Genomic DNA, 27850 nt, shown 5'->3' on the forward strand with positions numbered 1-27850 from the left:
TGCAACGTGATTGGTTGGCTTGCCTGACTACGTCATTGTTGCTGATGTTTTTGGAGATGATGCGAGTTCAAACTCTAACCATTTGTTTCTTTTCAGCCGCTGTGATCAAAGTGTGTGTGCGTGTATAGATATATATATATATATATATATATATATTCGACTAAAGCGTGTTTTTTCAAAACAGTCTTCAGACTTGTATTTTGAACGTTAGTTTCAGAATCTGAATTTTTTTTTGAAATCAGATCGATTAGAAATAAAAGATTTAGAAATAGAATACTTCGTTATATATATATTGGGTTTTCGAATAAATTTACCTGTCCCTCACCCCCACATCACCTCATTTATATTAAATCGTTTCCAAGAGTATCTGAATGAACACCAAAAATAATTTAATCGTCATATTTTATGAACTTTTGTTACTCTATTCTAATTCTAAAACATTTGTTTATCATTTTTTAAAATTTGAATAAATTTTTACCTTGTTTCAAATGTAACGATGAAGTGCCAAGTAGAAAAAGACGGACGAATTTATCTGACACCCTGTGTGTGTGTGTGTGTGTGTGTGTGTGTGTGTGTGTGTGCGTGTTGAAATATCATTATAGCAGGAGTTAGATTAGATTTCCTGAGGCAGTACTTTATACCTAGATGCCAGTCTTTCGCATTTTCAAGTGATGTACTTTATTCCGCTTTCTTCACACGCCTTCGATTAAACTAAGAATTTTACTACATTACAACTATCATCATCACTAAGTGGCAATCTGGCAGAATCATGACATTTCGTCCGTCTTTATGTACTGAGTTTAAATTCCACCAAGGTCAGCTTTACCTTTCATCCTTTCGGGTTTGATAAAATAAGTACCAGTTGAACAATGGAGTCTATGTAATCAGCTAGCCCCCGTCCCCCTCCAAATTTCAGGCCTTATAGTAGAAAGGATTATTATTATCATTAAAATGGAATTGTTAGCATGTAAGACAAAGTGCTTAGCAGTATTTCATCCATTTTTATGTTCTGAGGTCAAATTCTGGCATGATTGACAATAAAACAAGTACCAGTGAGTACTGAGCTTGATGTAATTGACTAGTACCCAAAATTTCGGGCCTTGTGCCTATAGTAGAAAGCATTAATACTAAGGCAAAGAACAAGCAGAATCATTAACACACTGAACAAAATGCTTAGCAGCATTTCACCTGTTTTTTTACATTCTGAGTTCAAATTCTACCAAGGTTGACTTTGCCTTTCATGCTTTTGGGGTTGATGGAATAAGTAACAATTGAGTACTGGGGTTGATGTAATTGACTTTCCCCCCTCCCAAAAATCACCTGGTGGTATTTGTTCCATCCTTTATGTCTGAGTTCAAATCCTTCTAGTCAAACTTTACCTTTCATCCTTCCAATGTCAATAAAATAAAATACCAGCTCTAGTAGTGGGTCTGTTTGTCTTGTGAAATTACTATAATGGTATTTCTTCCTGCTCTTTACGTTCTAAGTTCATATTCCACCAAGATTGACATCATCTTTCATCCTTCCAGAGTTAATACAATGATGTACAGGTCAGGAACTGGATCACTTTAATTGACTGTCCAGCTTCCACTAAATTTCTGGCCATGTGACCACGTTAGAAACAATTATTATTATTTTCATTTATATTGTAGATTCTTAGAATTGAACAAAATGCTTTGTTATGTTTACCTCGGCTTTTTACAGTCTGAGTTCAAGTCCCACTGAAGCTAGATTTGCCTTTTGATTCTTCTGGGATCCATAAAATAAAATTCCAGTCAAGTGTACAGACTGATTCAATATTTTCATAAATCATCTTAGATGTGAATAGAATTAAAAGTTTTGAAAATGGAATAAAACTAAACTATGGACCAGATTTTAAATATTCTAATAATTAACAAAGATCATCATCACTACCACCACCATCACCATCAACACCACCACCATTTAACATCCATTTTCCATACTGGCTATGGCTTGAATGGGTCATCAAAGGGAGTGAACCACATGACTGCACTGAGCCCCAATGTCTCCTTTAGCATGATTTTTACTGTTGGATGCCCTTTCTAATACCATCCACTTTTTGCTTACAGTGTGTAGAGAGTGCCTTCAGCACCTAGTAGTCTTATAGATATGTAGTCTAGTGGTTAAGATGTTGGGCTTGCAATCATTAAATTGTGGGTTTATTTCCAGACTGAGCAGAGCATTGTCTTTGAGCAATACACTTCATTGCATGTTGTTCTAGTTCACTGGAGCTGAAGATAAGTACCAGCATCAGTAGAAGCTAGGGATTACCCTCACTACTGATTGGTATGCCGTTCCGAGAAGAATCTTACACTCCCAATCAACTGACTGTTTTATTACCACATTTTTGTTGAAACACTGTATTTTTTAAAAGTAATTTTGAAAATAACTGCCATTATTATGCTGGTGTGAAAGCATTGAGCTAACAGAATTGTTAGTGCATTGAGCTAGCAGAACTCAGAGGACATGCATAGTGGCATGTCCTCTGAGTTCAAATCCCACTAAAGTCAACTTTTTTTTATCCTTTTGGGGTTGGTAAAATAAAGTACTAGTCAAGTACTGGTGTTAATGTTGTTGACTTACCTCCTCCTCTGAACATCGTTGGCCTTATGTCAAAATTAGAAAGAATAATTAAGCTGGTGTTTGCGACATAAATTAACATGAAATTTTGATGGAAGAGTTTAATTTAATTCACTTTTAGACAAGAAGTTTGTATCAGAAAAGAACCAGGAGTTGACATCAAATGGGATGACATGCTTCAGATAATAAGATTTCATCATTGTTTTAATATTCATTTTTTTCCTGCTTACACGGGTCAGATGGAATAGCCCAGTCTAATGAGCCTATATGCTCAACACAAACTTTAACTAAATTTTAATTATACAGGGTCCGCCAAAAGTAACTATATATTTTTATTTCAACATGATAAATGTAACATAGAAGAAATAAGCTACTACAATACAGAAAGCAACACAGGGTACACTAAAGTTTGTTGCAACATAAAACGTGATGTTTATTAAAGCTCTCTGTGCTCTCCGTGAAGCTCAATGCACTTTGCTAATCTTTCAGGAACTGAGCGGCATACTTTGGCGCACAGCTCCAACGGCACTTGACCAATTGCAGCTCGAATTTGTTCCTTAAGTTCAGCAATGTTGCGGGGCTTTGCTGAGTAGACTTTCTCTTTGAGAACGCCCCACAGGAAAAAGTCGGGTGGGGTCAAATCCGGCAAACGAGACGGCCACTCAAGCAGTCCTTGCCTGCCAATCCATCGACAAGGCAGGTTGGCGTCCAGCCAGTCTCGCACAAGCGTAGCATAATGGGCCGTGCCCCATCCTGCTGAAAGTACAGACCCTCTGCTCCATCCTGCTGTTGTAATAATGGCAAAAGCAGCTTCTGTAGCATAGCCAGATAACCATTTCAAAACTGCAATCTTTTGCTCTTTTGTTAATCGGGTAGACATAATTGATATAACAGTATATCTGAAATAGGGGAAAAAGAAAAAGAAATAAAAATATAAGATTTCAGCTTTCAAATAAAATAGAAAAATTGAATAAGTATCAACAAAGTTACAAGCAAAAGAAAATATATAGTTACTTATGGCAGACCCTGTACATCAACTTCCAATATTTCTTGGTTTCTTACAAATCTCGCAATGAAACCAAAATATGACACAATTACTTCATTACTTTTATGATTAGGATATATTTTAATTATTACTAAATATTCAGCTTTCACAATTTTTGTACATTTGTTTCTTTTAGTTTTTTGTTTGGTCTTGATTGATTGGATATTTTAATTTTGAACTTGTGTTTTTGGTGATACTATTTGAAAGCGTTATAATTTGTCTACCACATTTAAGACTGATATTTCTTTTTTGTCTTTCTTTTGTGACCTATTAACCTTTCAATCAGGTAAAAACAATAAGAAAAAAGTCTTTGTTTTAGCCTGACCTTGATCTTGATGGTTCAAATAAACCAAAGAAGGGATACTGATACACATGAGTATATGTTTGTGTGTGCAAACATAAATGTACATACATGTATAGATGTATGCATGTAACTATGAATGTATGCATACATGTATGTTTGTATAGATGTAAGTATGAATATATGTATAATATGAATCTGTGTATGTATGGTTTTCCTTCTGGTTTTATTTTTAAACTTTCTCATCGATAAAGAACGAGTTTCTAACCTAGAAACAAGGCATTTCCATTGGGATTTAGACAACTATGTATGTATGTATGTATGTATGTATATGTGTGTGTGTGTGTGTGTGTGTGTGTGCGCGCGCGCGCATGCATACATTTATATGCATGCGTGGGTACACGTTTTGATTTATGTATGCACACATACACATATTTGTGCAGACATTTATATGTGTATATGTACTCACTAAAGGATAAACTTCTAGAATACGTTACATATTTTTACAGTTTTATTAACAGCTTCTAATTACAATTTTTTAATTACCATATTCTAACGTGTATAAGGAATCCCCTAATTTTTTGAGCTTAAAATTTGGGCAAAAAGGTTTTGTAAAGAATTATAATATTATCCATGTATAAAAAAGTCCCCTATTTTTTAAACCTAATTTTTGACAAAAAAGGGTTCCACATACACGTTAAAATATGGTAGTTATGTTCTTCCTGGTTTTGTGAAGCCCAACTTTCCAGCCATATACCTTTTCAAAGAGACAGCTAACATACTGGTTGTTTGTCAAAAACAAAACTACTTTCAGTTACATATGTTAATAATGAAATTACTGTGTATTGTGGTCAGGTGTACTACAACTCATCAGAAAAATTAATCAAAAGTGCATGAACGGTACATAGAATAATGCACAGGAATTGAAGAGTACATTAGTTATTAAAAAAAAACGGTGGGGAGGTGGGGGATATCAGGTGTACTGTTGACGAATTTCAGGAAGCATAGAAATTTTGAAGGGTGCAGTATCCCAACAGCCAACTGCTGATGTGGGGGAGTTTATTCCCTGCTTCAGCGATTCTGAGCATGAAAAAATGTTTCTGAAAGACATGGGTGTGGTGTTGCTTTTTTATTTTGTAAACATGTCCATGAGTATTAGACATATGGAATTCAAAAAGGTGCCCGAGGTTGTTATTGGAAAGATGGTGGATAATCTTGTGGGTGTCTACCAAGTCAGTCAGTTTCACTCTGAAGTTTTCTGACAAGATAGCCATTCTTTACCTTCTGTTGATAAGCATACAGTATTTCATATGATGTACACCTCTCCCTTAGATGTGTATCTTTGGACATTAGTCAGGGAATACTTAAACCCCTTTCCAGCTCTCATGATGCTGTTTGCCTCAGGTACGCAAACTTGTTTCCTGAATGCATTTCAATAGTTGGTGGTTAGTGATATTGTCAAATGGATTTAATGCAACATTCAAAGGTTTACTCTTTTACTCTTTTACTTGTTTCAGTCATTTGACTGCAGCCATGCTGGAGCACCGCCTTTAGTTGAGAAAATCGACCCCAGGACTTATTCTTTGTAAGCCTAGTACTTATTCTATCGGTCTCTTTTTGCCAAACCGCTAAGTTATGAGGACATAAACACACCATCATCGGTTGTGAAGCAATATTGGGGGGACAAACACAGACACACACACACACACACATATATATATATATATATATATATATATATATATATGGAAATGGGCTGTGCGTGAGAAGACCCGGCAAGCCAAGTAAGATCGTTGCCAGTGCCCCTGGACTGGTTCTTGTGCGGGTGGCACATGAGATGCACCATTTTGAGCGTGGCCGTTGCCAGTACCGCCTGACTGGCTCCTGTAGGATTTTCGAGCGAGATCGTTGCCAGTGCCCCTGGACTGGCTTGTGCGGGTGGCACATAAAAGACACCATTTCGAGCGTGGCCGTTTTCGTGCGGGTGACACGTAAAAGCACCCACTACACTCTCTGAGTGGTTGGCGTTAGGAAGGGCATCCAGCTGTAGAAACTCTGCCAAATCAGACTGGAGCCTGGTGTTGCCATCCGGTTTCACCAGTCCTCAGTCAAATCGTCCAACCCATGCTAGCATGGAAAGCGGACGTTAAACGATGATGATGATGATGATGATACATATATACGACAGGCTTCTTTCAGTTTCCGTCTACCAAATCCACTCACAAGGCTTTGGTTGGCCCAAGGCTATAGCAGAAGACAGTTGCCCAAGGTGCCACGCAGTGGGACTGAACCTAGAACCATGTGGTTGGTAATCAAGCTACTTACCACACAGCCACTCCTGTGTCTATGGATGTGGTAACAATTCTGCCAGCTCACTGCCTATATGATGATGATGATGATGATGGCAGCGGCTTCATATTTTGGCATAAGGCCAGCAATTTTAGGGGATGGGTAAGCACTCAACTGCACATATTCTATTGATCCCAAAAGGATGAAAGACAAAGTCAATCTCAGCAGAATTTGAACTCAGAATTTAAAGAGCTGAATGAGCTTATTATATATACAGTGCTCAGATGCATTACAATAAAATGTCTGCCCTGAGAATGAGTTTTGAAATCACACATCTGTGGACCAGAATATTCCTAGTGTAATCAAAATAAATCTAGCACTTCAGACCACTAGACTATTTATATGTTTATTTGCCTGGTAAGGTCTTAGATGTGTGACATCTCAAAAAGAATTTTAATCTATTGCAAGGATAACTGTTAATAAATATGGAGAAAAAGCTTAATATGAAGATTCCTATTCTGAGTATATTGAGAGAGCTTCACTGATTTACAAGCAATAAAAATTCACTCATTGACATTTTGATAACCTTTCCAGTTTTTCTCTTCCTCATAGATATTTGCTTTTTTTTTTATATATGCTTAATATATCCATGGTTGCAGGCTAGGCTGTACAGTAAAGACGTTCACTTTGCAGCCGGGTGGTTCTGTGTTCAATCCTGCAGTACAGCTCTTTATCCATGATGTTTACTATAGCACCAAGTTGTCTTATACTTTCTGAGTAAAATATGACATGCTGGAGACCATCATGAGGGGCACAGAGGGGACATACCCATCCATACATCCAGGTATGTCATCTATGTTCCTCTCTCAGCCAAGAGGTCCTTCCCTTGAGAGATCGTGGGTGCTGGTTTTACATAAAAGCACCCATGTGGGTGTCTGTCACATATAGGCACCTATGAGGACCAATTAAATATAAGAAATAATGATTTCTTAAAGTGTGTGTTAATCTCAATGTGGGTACATGGAGTAAATAAAATCATAACATAAACAATTAAATATAAGAAATAATAATTTCTTAAAGTATGTGTAAATCCCCATGTATCCAGACTTTGTGGACACCCTGTGTATATATATATCATCATCATCATCATCATCATCATCATCATCGTTTAACGTCCGCTTTCCATGCTAGCATGGGTTGGACGATTTGACTGAGGACTGGTGAAACCGGATGGCAACACCAGGCTCCAGTCTAATTTGGCAGAGTTTCTACAGCTGGATGCCCTTCCTAACGCCAACCACTCAGAGAGTGTAGTGGGTGCTTTTACGTGTCACCCGCACGAAAACGGCCACGCTCGAAATGGTGTCTTTTATGTGCCACCCGCACAAGCCAGTCCAGGGGCACTGGCAACGATCTCGCTCGAAAATCCTACGGGAGCCAGTCAGGCGGTACTGGCAACGGCCACGCTCAAAATGGTGCATCTCATGTGCCACCCGCACAAGAACCAGTCCAGGGGCACTGGCAACGATCTTACTTGGCTTGCCGGGTCTTCTCATGCACAGCACATTTCCAAAGGTCTCGGTCAGTAGTCATCGCCTCGGTGAGGCCCAATGTACGAAGGTCTTACCTCACCACCTCAGCCCAGGTCTTCCTGGGCCTACCTCTTCCACGGGTTCCCTCAACTGTTAGGGTGTGGCACTTTTTCACGCAGCTATCCTCATCCATTCTCACCACATGTCCATACCAGCGCAATCGTCTCTCTTGCACACCACAACTGATGCTTCTAATGTTCAGCTTTTCTCTCAAGATACTTACACTCTGACGGGTATTCACATTGACATTACACATCCAACGGAGCATACTGGCTTCATTCCTTGCGAGCTTACGTATGTCCTCAGCAGTTACAGCCCATGTTTCACTGCCATGTAGCATGGCTGTTCGTACGCATGCATCATACAGTCTGCCTTTTACTCTGAGTGAGAGTCCCTTTGTCGCCAGCAGGGGTAAGAGCTCTCTAAACTTTGCCCAGGCTATTCTTATTCTAGCAGTTACACTTTCAGCGCACCCACCCCCACTACTAACTTGGTCGCCCAGATAGCGGAAGCTATCGACTACCTCTAGTTTTTCACCCTGGAATGAGATAGAAGTTGTTTCCTGTTTGTTTACAGTCTTTATTGCACCTGAACATCTGCCACAAACAAAAACTAACTTGCTAGTTAACCTGCCTTTCATGTTGCTGCACCTCTTATGTGTCCATAGCTTGCACCGGGTACATCTTATAGAGTTACTACCTACTCCTTTTCTACATACTGAGCAGGGCCATCTACCTGAAGGGGTTTGTGTTTTATCTACCTTCCTACTTATTAGGATTTTGGTTTTAGCTAGGTTGACTCTAAGGCCCTTCAATTCTAGACCTTGCTTCCACACCTGAAACTTCTCCTCTAGTTCTGATAGTGACTCCGCAATTAGGGCAAGGTCATCAGCATAGAGGAGCTCCCAGGGGCAACCTGTCTTGAACTCCTCTGTGATTGCCTGGAGGACTATGATAAATAAGAGGGGGCTGAGGACGGAACCTTGGTGGACCCCTACTTCTACCCGGAATTCATTGCTGTACTCATTTCCAACCCTCACCTTACTGGCAGCATCTCTGTACATGGCTTGCACAGCTCTCACTAACCATTCTTCTATCCCAAGTTTCCTCATTGACCACCAGATAAGGGATCGGGGGACCCTGTCAAAGGCTTTCTCCATGTCAACGAAAGCCAGGTACAGAGGTTTATCCTTAGCTAGGTATTTCTCCTGCAACTGTCTCACTAGAAATAAGGCATCAGTAGTGCTTTTACCTGGCACGAACCCAAACTGCATCTCATCTAAATTGATTCGCTCCCTAATTAGTTGGGCTATGACCCTCTCTGTAACTTTCATAACCTGATCTAACAGCTTGATGCCTCTGTAATTATTTGTATTTAAAGCGTCACCTTTACCTTTGTAGCAGTTGACTATGATGCTGCTACACCAGTCATTGGGTATGACTCCTTCGTGTATCACCTGGTTCGTAATACGGGTGACTAGGCTATAGCCAACACTGCCAGATATTTTGAGCATCTCTGCAGTGATTCCTGATGGGCCGGGGGCTTTCCCGGTCTTCATACTCTTAATTGCTTTATCTACCCTGGTACTATCAACTCGGATAGCTGGTCCCTCTATTGGGTCGACATACGGCAGGCTCTCTTTCTCCCATTCATTCTCTTTATTAAGCAATCTATCGTAGTGGCATCTCCAGACCTCTTTCTTTGCATCCTCATTTAGTGCAAGCGTACCATCATCCATGCGAACACATTTCTCTCCTACAACATCACTATTCTCTCTCCTACACTGTCTTGCAACACGAAATACCTCGAGTCTTTGGTCCTCACGGCGCAGAACATTGGCAAATCTTTTCTTATCTGCTTCCCCTCTGGCTAAATAAACCTGTCGCCTAGCCTCCCTTCTGGCACATTGGTACAATTCCCTGCTACCACCGTTCTTCCAGTCCTTCCAAGCCTGTTTCTTTTGTCTAATAGCCCTGTCTACCTCCTTGTTCCACCACCACGTTACTCTGGGTCGGGAGGGGACCTTACACCACCCACAAATCTGGTCGGTGGCTTTCAACAGGTTGTCCCGCAGAAATCTCCAATTGTCTTCCACGTTGTATGATGCTATATCGCCTTCTATTTCGTTAAATGCTTCAAGTAACTTGTCTCTAAGTCTCTGTCCGTTTGCAGGGTCTTTAAACTTCCACACCCTTCTCCTCCAAGCCTGTCTAATTCTGGGCACCCATTTTGCCTTGATCCCAAAGTCGCTAACTACTAATCTATGTTGTGGGGTACATTCTTCGCCAGGGTAGGTTTTGGCATTTATAAGCCGCCCTCTTTCCCTATTTCTGGCGAGGATGTAGTCGATTTGGCTAGAGTGTCTGCCGGAGCGGTAGGTGACTAGGTGACTGGCAGGTTTCCTGAAGTTGGTATTGCAGACCATAAGATCGGTTGCATCACAGAACTCCAGCAGTCTGGTTCCCTCATATATATATATATATATATATATATATATATATATATATGTATATATATATATGATGGGCTTATTTCAGTTTCCATCTGCCAAATCTACTGCACAGTGAAATTGAACCCAAGACCACATAGTTTGGGAAGCAAGCTTCTCAACTACATGTCTTTTAATCAGTTTTATATTTACATTCACAATATAACGTATACAACTCATAATAAAAGACAGAATAATGTTCATTATATTTTGCTCCGTTCAGATATTTATTGCTCAAGAATATCAAAGGAATGGGAGTTACTGTTTTCTGTTTTTTAAATCATGTTTTATATTTATACTCATGAATAGAGTTTCGCTGATTTGTTGAGGCAGCTGACACTCCTCACTTGCAAGTTCTTCATATTTTGTAAGAAAATTCTCTTTTAACACTTACAACCTTCAGCTGCTATAAAGAAATACACTCACTTGAGAATGGACAAGTATTAACAGTATTTATATGGTGGAATATGGTGCAAGTTAATCCCAGTTTTTGCAATTTAATAATAATCCTTTCTACTAAAGGCACAGGGCCTGAAATTTTGGGGGAGGAGACTAATTGATTACATTAACTCCAGTATTTCACTGGTACTTGATTTATTGACCCTGAAAGGATGAAAGGTAAAGTTGACTTTGGCAGAATTTGAACTCAGAATATACAGACAGATGAAAATGCCACTAAGCATTTTGTCTGGTGTGCTACCAATTCTACCAGATCACCACCTTTTTTTATAATAATAATAATAATTATAATAATAATAATAATCATCGTTTAACGTCTGTTTTCCATTCGAGCATGGGTTGGATGGTTTGAGTGAGGTCTGGAAAGCCAGCTGCACCAGACTCCAATCTGATCTGGCAATGTTTCTACAGCTGGATGCCCTTCCTAACACCAACCACTCTGAGGGTGTAGTGGGTGCTTTTTTACGTAGCACCGGCACAGGGGCCAGTCAGGCAGCACTGGCATCGATCACGTTCGGATAGGGAATTTTATGTAACACCGGCATGGGAGCCAGTCAGGGGGCACTGGCATTGGCCACGTTTGGATGGTGCTTTTTATGTGCCACCAGCATGGGAGCCACTCAGGCGGACCTGGCATGTCAGGCAGACGTAGTAATAATAATAATAATAATAATCCTTTCTACTATAGGCACAAGGCCTGAAATTTGGGATGAGGCTGGTTAGTCAATTACATCAACCCTGAAAGGATGAAAAGCAAAGTCAACCTCAGCTGAATTTGAACACAGAACATACAAACAAAATACTGTGAAGCTGTTTGCCCGGTGTGCTAATGATTTTTGCGAGATCATTGTCTTAGACCCAGAACAAAAATTGCAAGACATTTCATTTGACACTCTGATGATTCAGTCAATCCATCCTCCAGACTGTTAATTAATAATTGCTTCTTAATCAGCACTAAGACAGCAACTTTCGACGAGGTATGGTTAGATGGTTACACTGGCTCCAATATTTGATTGGTACTTTATTGCATTGACACAGAAAAGATGAAAAGCAAAGTTGACTTCAGCAGGATTTGAACTCAGAACAAATACCATAAACATCTTTTCGGCACAAACAATTCTCTCACTCAATAATGATTTCATTTTTTGCTAGTTTTTTAGGCTGTGACCAGCTATACATGTCAGAAGTCATGTATAGCTCTACAACAAAAATGGTGTGTAAAATATTTATTCCAAAAAACGTGTATACGTGAGTTTAAAATAGTAATATTGTGGGATTTTTAAGAGTGAGATTGTTTATGGAACAGGGTGAAAGGTATGAAAAAACAGGAAATAAGAAAAAGGATAATAATCGTGAGAAGAGAAAGAGAGAGAGAGGGGAGGTGTTGACTATATTTGTGAGCGACAACTGTTACATTTTCAAATTTTATTTGACAGAAATTGTATGAAGGCTTTTGATTGCTGTCAATCATGAATTTGAAAGGGGTGAACAAGAGTGTGAAAAATATAAACTCTCAAAATTAAACTTCATTATGAATGGTTTTAATATAATTCTATCACTAAGCTAATAAAATTCCAAAATTGACCATTTCAAAAAGAAATCAACTAAAAAAAAGGGGGAGGAGTGGGGACGAATCTAAAATCATATTCTAAACGAAGTGAATAGATTCTGATATGGAAGACTTAACAGAGAATGGAAACTTGGTTTTAAAATTTGCTCAAAACTAAAGGGAGATAACAATCTTAAGACGTTAAAATAGCCATTATTGAATATCGTTACAAAATGACGTTTTTACCTCTTAAACTTTTATAAATGAATGGATCTATAATGGTTAATACATCAAGCTGTCTCCTGCGATTTGTAGGTTCAATTTCTTTCGGCTATTATTTTGATTATTTTAATACGTGGTGTGTATTCAGGCATTATGAATATTCGAATTAAAACTAAATCTAGATTAATTGGTAGTAATATTAGGGAACATCTTTGTTTGCCAATTACATTTATGCACACACGTGTGTGTGTGTGTAAATGTAATTGGCAAACAAAATATGTTCCCTAATATTATTACCAAAATAATCAAAAAAAATTGAGCCCACAGATCACAGGAGGGCAGCTTGATGTATTAACCATTATGGCTCCATTCATTTACAAAAATTTAAGAGCTAAATACATCATTTTAAAGATATTCAGTCACTGATATGTATATATATATGTATATAGGGGAAAAGTAAAAAGAAACGAAGAAAATGCACACTAGGTATAAAAATAATGGCTTTTTTTTAATATAAAAACAGCTATATACATACATCATCATCGTTTAATGTCCGCTTTCTATGCTAGCATGGGTTGGATGATTTGACTGAGGACTGGTGAACCGGATGGCTGCACCAAGTTCCAATCTGATCTGGCAGAGTTTCTACAGCTGGAAGCCCTTCCCAACACCAACCACTCCGAGAGTGTAATTGGTGCTTTTACGTGCCACCAGTACGAGGGTCAGTCCGGTGGTACTTGCAATGGCCATGCTCAAATGGTGTTTTTTTATGTGCCACCTGCACAAGAGCCAATCCAGCAGCACTGGCAGTGACCTTGCTCAAATACTGTTTTTCACGTGCCAGTAAGGCGACGCTGGTAATGATCAAGCTTGAATGGTGCTTTTTATGTGCCACCAGCATCGGAGCCAGTCAGCAGTCCTGGCAACGATCACACTCGGATGGTACTCTTGGTGCTCCACTATCATGAATGCCAGTCATGTGGTGCTGTCATCGAATTTGATTTTGATTTCACTTGCCTCAACAGGTCTTCGCAAGCAGAGTTTAGTGTCCAATGAAGGAAAGGTACGCATAAGTGGGCTATAAATGATTTGAAGCGGAATTAAGAAGTATAAAAATCATTATCATGAGTCAATATAGAAAGTCATACAGCGATGACGAAACCCTTATGACTTTCTATCAAATCATTTATTTGTATGCATATATCTTTGTTTTAATTTTAAAAAAGCCATTACTGTTATACCTAGTGTGCATTTTCTTTGTTTCTTTGCCCATTTCAATTTCCCTTGCATTTTCCTACAACTCAAGAACATCACTCTTCTCACTCTTTTTCACTTTTGATTAAAAAGGACCTGAAAAATTAAATCCTACACTCTACAGAGAGATCGTACTTATTGAAGTTTCCTCTTCGATTAGGTGTTTCATTATATCTTGGAAGGGTTGTTATGCCAATAAAAAAAACACGCACTGGTTCTGTTTCACATGCAGCCTTTCCTTTGCATGCTCCACATAATCAGAGCCTGTCCCCTCATGTCTCCACACTGTATCTTTCCATAATTGTTTTTTGTAGTTCATTTTATTAGTAATTCGGTTAACCATTTAACCAATTAACTAACTGGTTTCTTGATTAATTATTTGGTTAATGCCCCAATCAGATAGTTTTGTCAAAGCCCATTTGCCAAAAAAAAAAAAAAAAAAAAATGTAACAAAAATGCTACTGTTTCTGAGAAACCTTTTCTTTATTTCTCAGTCCTTAAGGCAAACACCAAAGTTAGGCAACGTTTGAACTTGTACTTAAACAGATAACTGCTTAGGAAAACCAAGTGTTGTAAATAATTTTGATGGGTGTATTGATCCCAGTACTTGACTGGTCCTTTATTTTATGAAAACTTGGAAACATGAAAGGTAAATTGAAACTCAGAACACAAGGAGTTAGAACAAATACAACAAGGTATTTTATTCTGCCAATCCAGTGCTTCTTTACTGCTCTAATAATAATTTTTCAGTTCAGTTGCTAAGGCTCAATCATGCATACAATAAAATGTACACTGAGTATTACAAAAACATTGGGATGAACAAAGAAAAGTTATATAAAACAAGTAGAGGGGTAAAGAAGCACGTTAATGATTCTTTAACTACACAAAATAATTAAATGAATATATAAACAAAGACAATTCACAACCTACAAGGTTAGATCAGGTCTCTCCCCAATTCTGATAATCTTCCTAGTCCCCCACCCTCTCCCTATCTCACTTAGGTACAGTGTATAATCTGTCCTGAAAGTGTTCATGAATAATTCAAATCTCGAAGTGGGCAAGAAAGGGCCCATATCTTCTCTGTGATTTAGTTACAGATTTGCATCATACTCAAAAAGGATTTTTCACATGCAGCCTTTCCTTTGCATGCTCCAAATAATCAGAGCCTGTCCCTTCATGTCTCCACACAGTATCTTTCCATAATTGTTTTTTGTAGTTCATTTAAATCATCCATCATTTACTATATGATGTATTGTTAAAAAAAAACCCATAAATCTGTAGGATGAGATCCACTTAAGACAATTTGAGAAGTTGGTCTTACTATTGTGATAAATGTAGTTTAACTATTATATTTTTGAATGTTGTGCATTATAGTATTATCATTCTAATCAGCCTTTTAACATCTATGGGCTGGCCAGATCTATAACAGAACATATTGTAAATTAATCTCAATTCCATGTCATTTTATTTACGAGACCCAAATTCCTCATATCTAACTTAACCATTTTGCTTTATAATTTCCACTCTTAATACATAGCACTACACACTTCATTTGAATGAGCTACAAAAAAATACAAAAAAGCTCTCCATGGCTGCTTGACATACTTAAATCATGTGATTTCATCTTAAAAATGGAAAACATTGGATAATGTAGTTCTAGTTATACCGTAGATGAGAATATCACTGCTGAAATATGTCTAATCAGAGACCACCTCAATTGGGGATGATCGGACACTAAACAATGACTTAATCTGAGATGATGTTTTTAATGACCAATTGCTCTCTCATACTGGGGGAGGAGCTTTATAAAAGACAACTATCACAACCTGATAATAGTCTAGCAAGAGATAGTGAAGCTGCTGACTTTGTCATGGACAGTAGTAAAAGCAGACTGACCAATGGCGAGTGTACAGCATCTCTTACATTGTGGATTATCTCATATGGAAACTGAACAGAATATAGAAGAAGAAACCTAAGATAAACCTCCAGTGAGCATGCACAGTAAACTACTTTTTGAAAATCGATCAGCTGTTTGAAATATAAGAGTAACAGTAGAAGCGAATCACTTGAAAACAATATCTTATTTCTTTATTGCCCACAACATAGAGGGGACAAACAAGGACAGACAAAGGGATTAAGTCGATTACATCGACCCCAGTGCATAACTGGTATTTAATTTATCGACTCCGAAAGGATGAAAGGCAAAGTCGACCTCGGCAGAATTTGAACTCAGAACGTAATGGCAGATGAAATACTGCTAAGCATTTCGCCCGGTGTGCTAACGGTTCTGCCAGCTCGCCACCTTCACTTGAAAACAATATCTGTTATTCAGAAGTAATTGACTCAACTGATATAAGTATAAGTATATGAGGAAAGATATACGAGGTTTCCCTAATTGCAGTCAAATCTCTCTATATTGCATCCTTCCTTGTTTTGAAAAATAGAAAGGTGCAAGATTGAATAAGAATAGTAATGGAACGAGAGGACTAGTCTAAACTATGGAATATTACACATAAATTGGTAAATTTAATAAATTGCAATTTTTAAAGCTAGCAAGTTAAAAATTATAGATGTTTACGATCTAGTTTGGATTCTTTGCCATCAAATTTGAATTCTTTGTAATCAAATTTGATGGCAAAGAATCCAAACTAGATTGAAAACATCTATATTTTACAAGCTAACACATATATAGATTAGATATTAGATTATATATTAGGAAAAAAGTGTTTGAGGGGAATACATATGGAGAGGGAGGGGAATACATATGGAGAGGGATGACAAGTATGTTCATTATATACATATATGAATTACATGTGATTTACATCTATGTTATATATTTAATGTTTCGATTATATACAGAAAATAAAAGTACACAGATTTCATATATGTATGCATATGATTACATGTATGCTCCATGTATTAAATTACTAAATGATCAATAATTATGATAAAATTTTTAATTAAATCAATACTAAGTACATATAACATACTCATGTATGTGTGTGTATATATATTATATATATTATTCTTTTCCTCGTTTCAGTCATGTGACTGTGGCCATGCTGGAGCACCACCTTTAGTTGAACAAATCAGCCCCACAACTTATTCTTTGTAAGCCTAGTACATATTTCCTCAGTGTCTTTTGCCAAAGCACTAGGTTACCGGGATGTAAACACACTAACATCGGTTGTCAAGCGATGGTGGGGGGACAAACGCAGACACACAAATATACATACATATATATATATATATATATATATATATATATACGATGGGCTTCTTTCAGTTTCCATCTGCCAAATCCACTCACAAAGCTTTATATATAAATAATATATATATATATATATATATATATATATATATATATATATATATATATATGTGTGTGTGTCCCAAATTGAAAGAGTAATATTTAGAATGATAGATTACATGATTATTGGAATACCACTTTATACATCTCCTACAATGAGAATGTGAGTTAGCTTTCAAAACAACACTATTCTGAATAAACATCTTGAAGTGGTAACTGAAATTATGAATGTTCCTTTGAAGACTATGTAACATTTTTTGAAAGAGAAATTCTATTTGAAACTATTAATCATAAACTTTCATACAGTTCCATTTCTTTAATTTTATCATCTATGTTTACGAAATATTTCAACTTCATCAGAACCTCTTTGGCACCAACTAAGTCCTTTTGACGGAATGCTTCAGATAAAATCTCATAGCACTGGTTCAAATTCCGTATATTAAGATCTTCGATAATCTGAAGCTCTTCAACATTAGTTACATTCTCCAAATCTTCATTGGTTTTCATGATATTGGATAAGAAATCAAAGTCATTACTTTGTGTGGTTTCATCTAGAGAAGTCCCGTTTATGTCCAACAAATACTGACCACGAGATAATGGCTTGAGCAAAGTGGTGTATGCAAGATTGACCAGGGAAGACTGTTCAGCTGAAAATGTTCTTTCCATCTGAAAGAGAATAATACAGACATTAATATTAGTGAAAATGGGAGAGGGGGATGCAATGTTTTTTTTTTTAAGGGGTTCAGGATTGGTAGTTGCAAAAGAAGACAGAAATTACAATTCCAGGGACAATATTCTAATGCTTAGAGAGGGTTCTGCCAAAGGCCAGCAAGGTCAGGCAGTGATACTAAACCACACAAAGGATTAAGTTTATCACGAAAAGACTGATATATTCACACCATTCATAAATAAGTGTATATCAAATACATAGTTTGCTGTATCTTTTTGGCTATGATGATTCCTGTTTATGATTATAAACACCAATTTGAGACAGGAAAAGAACAGGTATTCTGACAAGTCAAAAATGATGTAACAACACTTGCCAGACAGCTAGATTACCAATTATATTACAGATCAACATGGATTACTGTCTCTTAACACAGATGGATAGGTTATATAAGGAATCTGACAAAGTATATGATAGAAAGGAGTTATTTTTGAAACTTCCTTTCACCAAAACTTTCGTTTTCTGTTTCCTGTCTAATATACTTCACACCTAAATATTCTACCAATATTTATTTATAATTTACCAAGTTAGGGCCGCACACTAGTAGAATCGTTAGCATGTGGAGAAAAATGTTTAGCGGTATTTTATCCGTCTTTGTGTTCAGAGTTCAAATTCTGCCGAGGTCGACTTTGTCAAAGCCGCTGTCCATCTACACTAGGCAAGACTTATCTCCCTTATAGTCATTGATATCAGTTTAAAAGTAACAGCTCACAATAATACAAAATTACGTTAATATAAATCAAACCATTTCGCGCACTGGGAAATGGTCGGCTTTAGTTTTGTTTTTAAAAATACAATACAATACAGTGCTATTTCTTACTTTATTCTCTTATTTCCAATTTGAGACAGGAAAAGAAGAACAGGTCTTCGGACAAGTCAAAAATGATGTACCAACACTTGCCAGACAGCTAGATTACCTATTATATTACAGATCAACGTGGATTACTGTCTCTTAGCACAGATAAATAGGTTATATAAGGAATCTGACAAAATATACAAGCGTCGATTAATTTGACATCATTCAAACAGGTCTTTAGCAATTTTCAGTGCTTTGTTGCATGGAAGGGGCATTTCTTTCAGCTTTCCTTTAACAGTTCTACACCAAGTATTCTTTGGTCATCCTTGTCCATTCCGAGTGCGTTGCCTAGCCCAAATTTTCATTTCAAGGACAGATTATGGTAACCAGTTTATGTGTGTGGGGGAAAACATGGCCAAATCTCTCACAAATTGTATCATACTACCTAAATAGGGAACAGACATATTGGATAAAGTAACCCTAGACATATCACTAAAAATACTGGATGGCCACGAACGGAAGGACATTGATCAGGGTTGACCTAAAGCTAAACAACAAGAACAATAAATCCCTGTCTCAAATTATGGAAATAAACCTTATACAGTCACTCAACCTAAAAATAACAGCCAAATCTTCCTCAAATCATATCCTTTTGTTTTAAAATCAAACAAGACATTTGACTGAGCCCTGGCTGTGTTGTGCATGGAAAAAACACACTGGATGGTTATAGTTGGAACATTTCTGATAATAGGTTTGGTCACTCAGAGCTGACCAGGGACTCAGCAGCAACAGAAACCTTGACCTTCCTCATTTTACTACAATTTGCTTCTTTCTAGAATAAACATCACATCAGTGATTGATTTCTCTTATAAGTTTTGATAAGGAATATAAAAAAAGTGTTGAAAAATTTACGCGTTAGGAAGGGCATCCAACTGTAGAAACTCTGCCAAATCAGATTGGAGCCTGGTGTAGCCATCTGGTTCACCAGTCCTCAGTCAAATCGTCCAACCCATGCTAGCATGGAAAGCGGACGTTAAACGATGATGATGATGTAAGAAGCTTGCTTCCCAACCACATGGTTTTGATTTCAGTCCCACTGTGTGGCACATTGGAGAAGTGTCTTCTACTATAGCTTTGGGCCAACCAAAGCCTTGCGAGTTGATTTGGTAGATGGAAACTGAAAGAAGCCCATCGTGTATATAAATATATATATACACACACACACACATATGTTTGTGTGCCTGTGTTTGTCTCTGTTGTTGGTGTGTTTCCATCCCTGCAACTTAGCAGTTTGGCAAAAGAGACTGCTAGAATAAGTACTTAGCTTACAAAGAATAAGTCTTGGGGTCAATTTGTTCGACTAAAGGCAGTGCTCCAGCAAGACCCCCCACCACCCCCACCACCACCAAACCACTCTTAAGAAATTTTTTTTCCACACAAACTCCGCTTTGCGGCTACGGGGAATACGAATCTGCAAAAAAATTGACAAAAGTCGACATTTTAAAATTATCACACCCCCATTTCCTTCATTTTAAACTTTTTTCAGAATTTTCTTTTCCCAAAATATGCGGAAAAATACGGAGATTATGATTCTTGAAAAAATTTCCAAAAACATTCGTAAAAATTTTTTTTTTCTAAGTATGCGGAAAAATACGGACATTATGATTCGGACAACAATTTCAAAATATTTCTGTACTTACGGTTACAGTTTTAGGGTTAGGGTTAGGGTTAGTGTTAGTGTTGGAGAAGAAGTTGGGGTGGAAAGGTGAGGGAATTTCACAATACCGATTTTTGACAATTTTCCGGAGGTTCCGGTATCCGAAAAGGGGATTTTGGGCAAAAATAATTTTTTAAATAAACAAATTTGGGAGAAAATGGGGGGAGGGACGGGCGGAAGGTTTTCCTGTCTGTCTCCCACCACCGTTCGACAGTATTGGTGCGTGTTTACGTCCCCGTAACCTATCGGGGTGATCGATATAAGTGATCGATATAACTACGAAGCTTTAACAAAAATACTGGCGTCAATTCGCTCTACTTAAACTCTTCAAGGCGGCGCTCAAGCACAGCTATAGTCTCATGAGTGAATCAAGTAAAAGATAAAGATAAGATATTTACACATATATGTTGGCTAAAATCCATAGATATACTCCATCGAAACCTTAATTCAACTCAAAATAGGAAAGAGCAACGACTCCAGAACAAGAAGAAAAAAAAATCGAAATAGGTTAGCTACAAGGAAATCTTAATTAATTAAAATTGAAAAAAGATAGAAGATGAAGAGAAAAATTAATTTGATTTTTGGCAGGCACGGTGGTAATTCCGGAGAGGTTGCAATATGATGAGACCATGTGATATTGAAATGATATATAACACATGTAACATAATAAACAGTAATAGACAACGTGGCGAGAAATACATCAAACCAATTTAGCTAATTATTAAATAATATGGGCAAAAAGGTCACATAGAAGGAAACAAAACAAAATGAAATCTACAGCTCTTATACGTATTAATAAAGGCTTACATACACAAGTGCGCCCCACCGATTTTGTTTCTTCATAACTTCCAGAGAAATTTTCTATAAAAACGCTTCGGATAGTTTAGATTACAATTATATTGGAATTTGTTGTGAAAATAAATGTTTCTCAGGGTGGGGAGAGGAGTTTTGGAAAATTCACATGTGTCGGCTTTTGTTTCTTCGGAACTTTCAGAAAAATGAAATTTTCTACAAATATATTTCAGATTGTGTAGATTACGATTATATCGGAATTTAATGTTAGAAGAATTGGTGGACTCGCACACATACAGACACACATCACATATATCTACAAAATGAAACTTGAAATTTCTAAAAAAAAATTATGATGTCAGTACGTGACCTGGCGCTCACTCACCACCCCCAAAACCGACCCTGCTCCATCATCGAAAACACAGGAATCTGGTGGAAAAAAATCGGAAAGGTCGGGGTTGACTGTGCGCCAGGTCCGCCCAATTTTATTTTGCACATAAAATTCCGGTATAATCGTAATCTACACCATCTGAAAGATATTTGAAGAAAATTTCATTAAAAAAACACCCTTTTTTCTGAGAGTTGTGAGAAAACAAATTCGACTCATGTGAATTTTCCGAAACTCATCGGAAAGCATTTTCTCAACAAATTCGATATAATCGTCATCTACACCACCTGAAGCATATTTGTAGGAAATTTCATAAGTTATACATTTCCTGGATGTTACGAGGAAAACAAAGACGGGGCATACTTGTGTAAGTATGCCTCAATAAACATTTAAAAGCTGTCTACGTCTAAGATTCTGAACCGGAGCTCGATCGCAACTGCCCATAAACTTATTACTATTTTAGGGTGGTCACCAAAAGAATAGAACATTAAAAAATGCAATCTCGAGAAAGTCCATAATATTTGATCATTTAATTACAATACTATTTATAAAACAACGTCAGTAATTTTTCCATCCTGTTCGGAAGTGTTTAAACACATGGGGACATTTCTGAATTACGTAACAACAGCGAAAGTAAACAAACAAATGAATAAATCTCAAAGGAGATCAATAATACCTCTGATTTTTGACTGAACTTGTCAGGGTGAAGAATTCTTTGCAAATCTTTATATCGTCGTGTCAGGATGTCACTATCGATTTCAAAACCTTCCTCAAGTCCTAGTAATTTGAAATATGTGAGGTTCTTGGAAGGCGAAAGAATAGCACCACAAAAGCAGAAGAAAATATCTTTGTTCGGACTTCTAGTTTTATGACATTTCCAGCATTGTGTGTTGTAATCGATGGGTGTTTGATTGCTGAGTAATTTCTTTTGAATTAAGCCCGTTTCGATTAATGCTGGAGGAGTCGCCAGGGACACACGCAATGTCAATGCTTCACATGTGTTCCACTTTTTAACAAACGACGACCAGCATTTCTTTCCGTTGTTATTTGTGAATAATAACAAAGCTGGGAATCTTCTTGCTTTCCTGTGACACTGGATAACATACCTGTATAACACAGTAGTTAAGGTAGGAACAGTAGAAGTTGTGCGGACGGACATTCTTTTAAGAAAGTCAGGAATGAGTTGCTTCTAAAACTTGAAATGTGTTTCGCTCGTGTAATATCGTTGAGAAAAGCATGAGACGAAAATTGAATAAATTTATATTTTTTATTATTTAAAAAATCATATTTTGAAATTCACATAATTAAATAAAGTTGTTCATGTTATATATAAATTTATTTTAAAAACAAGTTACATATAAATCATCGTATATCTACGAATTTGAAAGTGAAAACAGCTGAACACTTGTTCAACTACGTCAATTTAATTGTACATTAAATAATTGGACAACGTTAGAAGTTACAAGTTACGATTCCAAATGTCTTCGTAAATTATACTCCTCTCACGCCAACCGTTTCCAAATATATATTATTTTACTGAAATAAAGCAAAACTGGACTAATCACCTGAAGTTATATGACAGATTTTTATTTATTTTTAATATTTACAAGCATGATAAGCATTTCAGAACGATAAATAAATTCCTGCTTGCTAAGCCGGTGAAATAGGTTCGATTCTAGGTTGAGGCTGTTTCACTTCACTTGTGTTACTTACGACCTTGTAAAAGGTACAAACGTCCCACCCTCCTGCACTGTTTATTGTAGAATACTGGAAATTTATTTATTTTAAAACGGAAACAAGAAAGGAAAAGAAAAGCAGTAAGTTTTTGTCTTGTCCACCAAGGGAATTATAAAAGAATAGTGACGACAGAAGTAATAACTGTTTCAAAAATAGGAAGAAATCCAGGCATTTGAGAGTAAACTTTGATTTATCGACACCTCAGAAGGTATGAAACTCAAAATTAACTATGACAGGATTTGAACTCAGAACGTAAAGAATTATAATTCTGCCAAACTGCAGATGAATTAAAATAAAGGAAATATATATGTGTAAAAATTAACAAAAAATGTTATAGTTGAACCAGTTATCATTTTGTCATTTCACAGGCAAATACATGCCTATCGCACCGACACTAAACAAAAACATACCACATTTTGGTGACTCCACTACATATGAAATAAATAAATAATCCCAATTACGAAGCGTGGAGAGAGAACACATATGGGGATGTGGTTGTTCATAAATTTTTCTTTTTTTCCTCTTAGAAAAATATATTTTGAATGGAATTTCCGTTGTCCTTTGTGCAGTTTTTCAGTATCTGGTACAAATTGGGAAATGATTTCTGGAGACAAAACAAATTTTATTACATATATAAGATGTATATAATACATATATATTACAAAAGAAAGACAAAGAAAGAAAAAAAAAAAAGCAAATGGGGAAGAAAGGAAAGATTAAAAAAAAACCCCATCAATGTGGCACCAGGTGCTTCAATTGGTCGCACCCCATAAGGTTCAACGGAACCTACTGAAGCAAACCAAAATAGGCTTTTAGAAAATCAATTCAATAATTTTTAGGAATCGGAAAAAAAATTTTAATTTTTGCACAAGGCCAGCAATTTTGAGAAGAAGGGACTAGGTCGAAAACATTGATTCCTGTACTAGACTGGTACTTTATTTTATCAAACCTGAGAAAACGAAAAGCTAAGTACCCCTGCGCGGTTTGAGCTCTGCAAGTAAAGAGGCGGAAGAACTGCTGCAACGCATTTTAACCGATGCGCTAAAGATTTTGCCAGTTCGCCGTTTTAGGAATAGAAATAATTATTTCTACAATAAGCACAAAGCCTGAAATTGTTAGATTGGGAGCTAATCAATTACATCAACCTCAGTGTTCAACTGGTAATTATTTTATTGACCCTGTAGTATCAACAGAACAGTCTGTATTTCGGCGGTTTCGCGTTAAATAGTCCTAATTTGGCTCTTACAAGGGTTTTTCTGCAAGTGGTCACATGACCATACCTGTGCGTACCGTTTAATCAAACCTTTCCTCACCACAGCCAAAAATATAGCCTGTCTGAAGCTACCCGATGGCTATAAAAATAAAGGATTGCTTTTGAGATTTCAGTGGAGATATTTTTGTCTCTGTTTTTTTTTTTTTGTGTTTTTCCTGTGTAAATCTCCATCTTCAAGAAGCACAAGGAACCTATGTATTTTAATTAACAGAAATATCCATGTACACCAGTTGCTGTATTTTCTTTTAGCGGCGAAATAACCGGCAGTCAACTTTAACTTGTCTTCGTATTTCTTGATGTTCTTCATCATGACTCTTATTAAACCAGAAGATTATAATAATACCAGAGCCTTAGCCACATGCATCTTTTCTACCTCGCTAAAACCCCCTAAAAGATGAAAAGCAAAGTAAACCTCGGCGGCATTTGAACTCAGAACATAAAGACGGACGAAATGCCGCTGAGCATTTTGTCCGGCACCAACGACTTAGGAATAGAAATAGAATTATTTTTAATGCTCTCAACACGCGCACACACACAAAATGATCAGAGAATTATCATCAGTTAAATTTTTTGAAGTACGAAATGGTTTTGCTTTTTTCGTGTGCGTGTGTGTGTGGATTAGATCTAATGTGTGTGTGGATTAGATGCATGTTAATTTATTGATAGGTTAACAATGGCAAAAATTCTCTTAATTTCTGTTCTTCGTGGTTGTTCCGAATCATGTCACCCCAGTTGAAAGTCGGAAGATTGAGATTTCCCCCAGAGTACAGTCTCCAAAAGAAATAGATTTAGCATAAAACCCAGTTTTCGAGTTAAGAAAAAGATAGAGATCTATAATAAAGAGATAGAATTAGACAAGACAGAGGCGAATGGATGATTTGCCGTGGGCGGTGGGAGCTTTTATTGAGACAACACATCTTACCCATACATACATACATACATTTATCCGAATGAAAAATTTACTTCCTCCGCATGATATCATGACAGCAAAACTCGCGGCAATTCAGCGTCACTATACAAAATAGATCGCCACAGTCCAGTAGATGAACTACATGGAGCGACTGAAGGCACTAAGTCTCTACTCCCTGGAACGCAGGCGGTAGAGATATGTAATAATATACAAATGGAAAATACTGGAAGGATTGGTACCAAACTTTGGCATCTAGAATGCCCGCACAGGTTGCCACTGCATAGTACCAAGGTCCACTGCATTTCACATAAGAACGAGGTATTGCAACAGCCTCGATTTCAGAGGACCTCAGCTCTTTAATGCCCTGCCAAAACAATTGAGAGACCTGCAAGACATGGATGTAGAGGTCTTCAAAACAAAACTCGACACTATTCTATCCACGATACCAGACGAACCGATGGCTCGAAATGAGACACAGTTTAGGGCAGCGATGTCAAATTCTCTTATACACCAGATGTGCCATCGAAAGTCTTGATTGGACTACATCAGCTGGCGGAGAAGAGCCATGCAAGGAACGTGCAGAGAGCATAAGGAGGGACAGCCATTGTTGTGCTCCAGCACGACCGCAATCATTTGGCTGAAACACATAATATATATATATATATATATATATATATATATATATATATATATATATATATATATGTATGTATGTATGTATGTATGTATGTATGTATGTACGTATGTATGTATGTATGTATGTATGTATGTACGTATGTATGTATGTACATACATTCCTGCGTCGTATGTACGTATACACACAGTTAAGTTTATTTAAAAGAAAGTTGGTCGTCTTCTGTTGGTTGTTTTTTCCTCGCATTAGGTACTAAATGTGGTTATTTTGAGAAGTCCACTGTGTGGCGTTATTATTTTCTGTAATAATGCCCTTTATATAAATATATATATGTACATACTACGCAGGAATGGCTGTGTGCTAAGTAGCTTGCTTACCAACCACATGGTTCCGGGATCAGTCCCACTGCGTGACACCTTGGGCAAGTGTCTTCTACTATAGCCTCGGGCCGACCAAAGCTTTGTGAGTGGATTTGGTTGATGGAAACTGAAAGAAGCCCATCATATGTGTGTTTGTGTGTGTGTTTGTGTGTCTGTGTTTGTCCCCCAACATCGCTTGACAACTGATGCTGGTGTGTTTACGTCCCCGTAACTTAACGGTTCGGCAAAAGAGACCGATAAAATAAGTACTAGGCTTACAAAGAATAAGTCCTGAGGTCGATTAGCTCGACTAAAGGCGGTGCTCCAGCATGGCCACAGTCAAATGAGTGAAACAAGTAAAAGAGTATATATATATATATATATATATATATATGTATGTGTGTGTGTATGAGTATATATATGTGTGTGTGTGTGTGAGTATGTATACAGACTTACAGTGTGCGGCGGAAATACCTCCCACATTTGAAATGTTGAGAAAAGGAAAAAGAAACAACATTTATGAAAAATTAATTTTACTGTTGTTTAAACAAAGGGTTACAGTTTTTGTTCATTGGCACTTGCATTAGCAACACATAGGTGAAAGTTTAAAATGTAGCAGGTATTTCTTCCGTACCCTCTATATGCATACGTGTGTGTGTGTGCGCGTACATGTATGTGTGTGTATATGTGTGCATATGCAGATGAACGAAGTTTTACTTTCTTCATGCCTATTGGAGTAATTTCCCTTTATTCAACGTTTTTTTTTCATATCGTTTTTTGTTTGTCTTAATAACTTATGAAATGCCGGAGTAGACTTCAGTCCCGGCATTTGAAACACTGTGTTTTATTATGACAACCAACTAATTGTCGCATATTGTATATATACATATATAGAGTATTGAAAAGGTTGCAAGACGTAACGAAAATTTTATAAAAATATTTAAAAAATAATTGAAAATTTTATCGGTGTGTGTGTTAAATTATAAGGCACCAAAAGAGAATGACTCTCACTAGACACAACTACACACACATGTATGTATGTATTTATGTGTCTGTGTTTGTCTATCAGCCATCGCTTGACAACCGATGCTGGTGTGTTTACGTAAGCGTAACCTAGCGGCTCGGCAAGTGACCGACAGAATAAGTAATAGGGTTACAAAGATTAACTTCTGGTATCAATTTGTTCGACTAGAGGCAGTGCTTCAGCATGGCCGCAGTCAAATTACTGAAACAAGAAACAGAATATATATATATATATGTATAAATAATGCAGAAAATATATAACCAATATGTAAAAATATAAATTCATTGTTTCTGTTATTTTCTATAAAAATTATATTATAACTGATTCTGATTTTAAATGACTTGAAAGATTGTAAGGTACGAAAAGGGATAAACAACATAAAT

The 27850-nt window shown here is 37.1% G+C and overlaps 1 protein-coding gene across 2 annotated transcripts; it reads right to left on the reverse strand.

Annotated features, from left to right (window-relative positions):
* Positions 1-2542: 2542 nt before the first annotated feature.
* LOC106884380 (iron-sulfur cluster co-chaperone protein HscB) lies at positions 2543-22860 on the reverse strand. Of its 2 annotated transcripts, none has more exons than XM_089349893.1 (2): positions 22207-22860; positions 2543-3500 (listed from the first exon to the last, which is right to left on the reverse strand). In XM_089349893.1, exons 1-2 carry the CDS (start codon positions 22687-22689, stop codon positions 3264-3266), a joined length of 720 nt encoding a protein of 239 aa, XP_089206019.1. In that variant the 5' UTR covers positions 22690-22860; the 3' UTR covers positions 2543-3263. The 2 variants fall into 2 exon arrangements, with proteins under 2 accessions (XP_089206019.1, XP_014791220.1); XM_014935734.3 differs by lacking the exon at positions 2543-3500 and adding an exon at positions 13179-17776 and having other exon boundaries at positions 22207-22740.
* Between the last annotated feature and the right edge of the window lie 4990 nt (positions 22861-27850).

Source organism: Octopus bimaculoides, chromosome 3, assembly GCF_046866305.1.
Source record: "Octopus bimaculoides isolate indiv1 chromosome 3, ASM4686630v1, whole genome shotgun sequence".
Taxonomy (NCBI): Eukaryota; Metazoa; Mollusca; class Cephalopoda; order Octopoda; family Octopodidae; genus Octopus; species Octopus bimaculoides.

Coding starts and splice junctions, on each gene's coding strand:
- LOC106884380 (XM_014935734.3), bottom strand. CDS start 22,689: ATGTCCGTCCGCACAACTTCTACTGTTCCTACCTTAACTACTGTGTTA. Junction 17,777..22,206: donor AGTTCAGTCAAAAATCAGAG/GTATTATTGATC, acceptor ATTCTCTTTCAG/ATGGAAAGAACATTTTCAGC.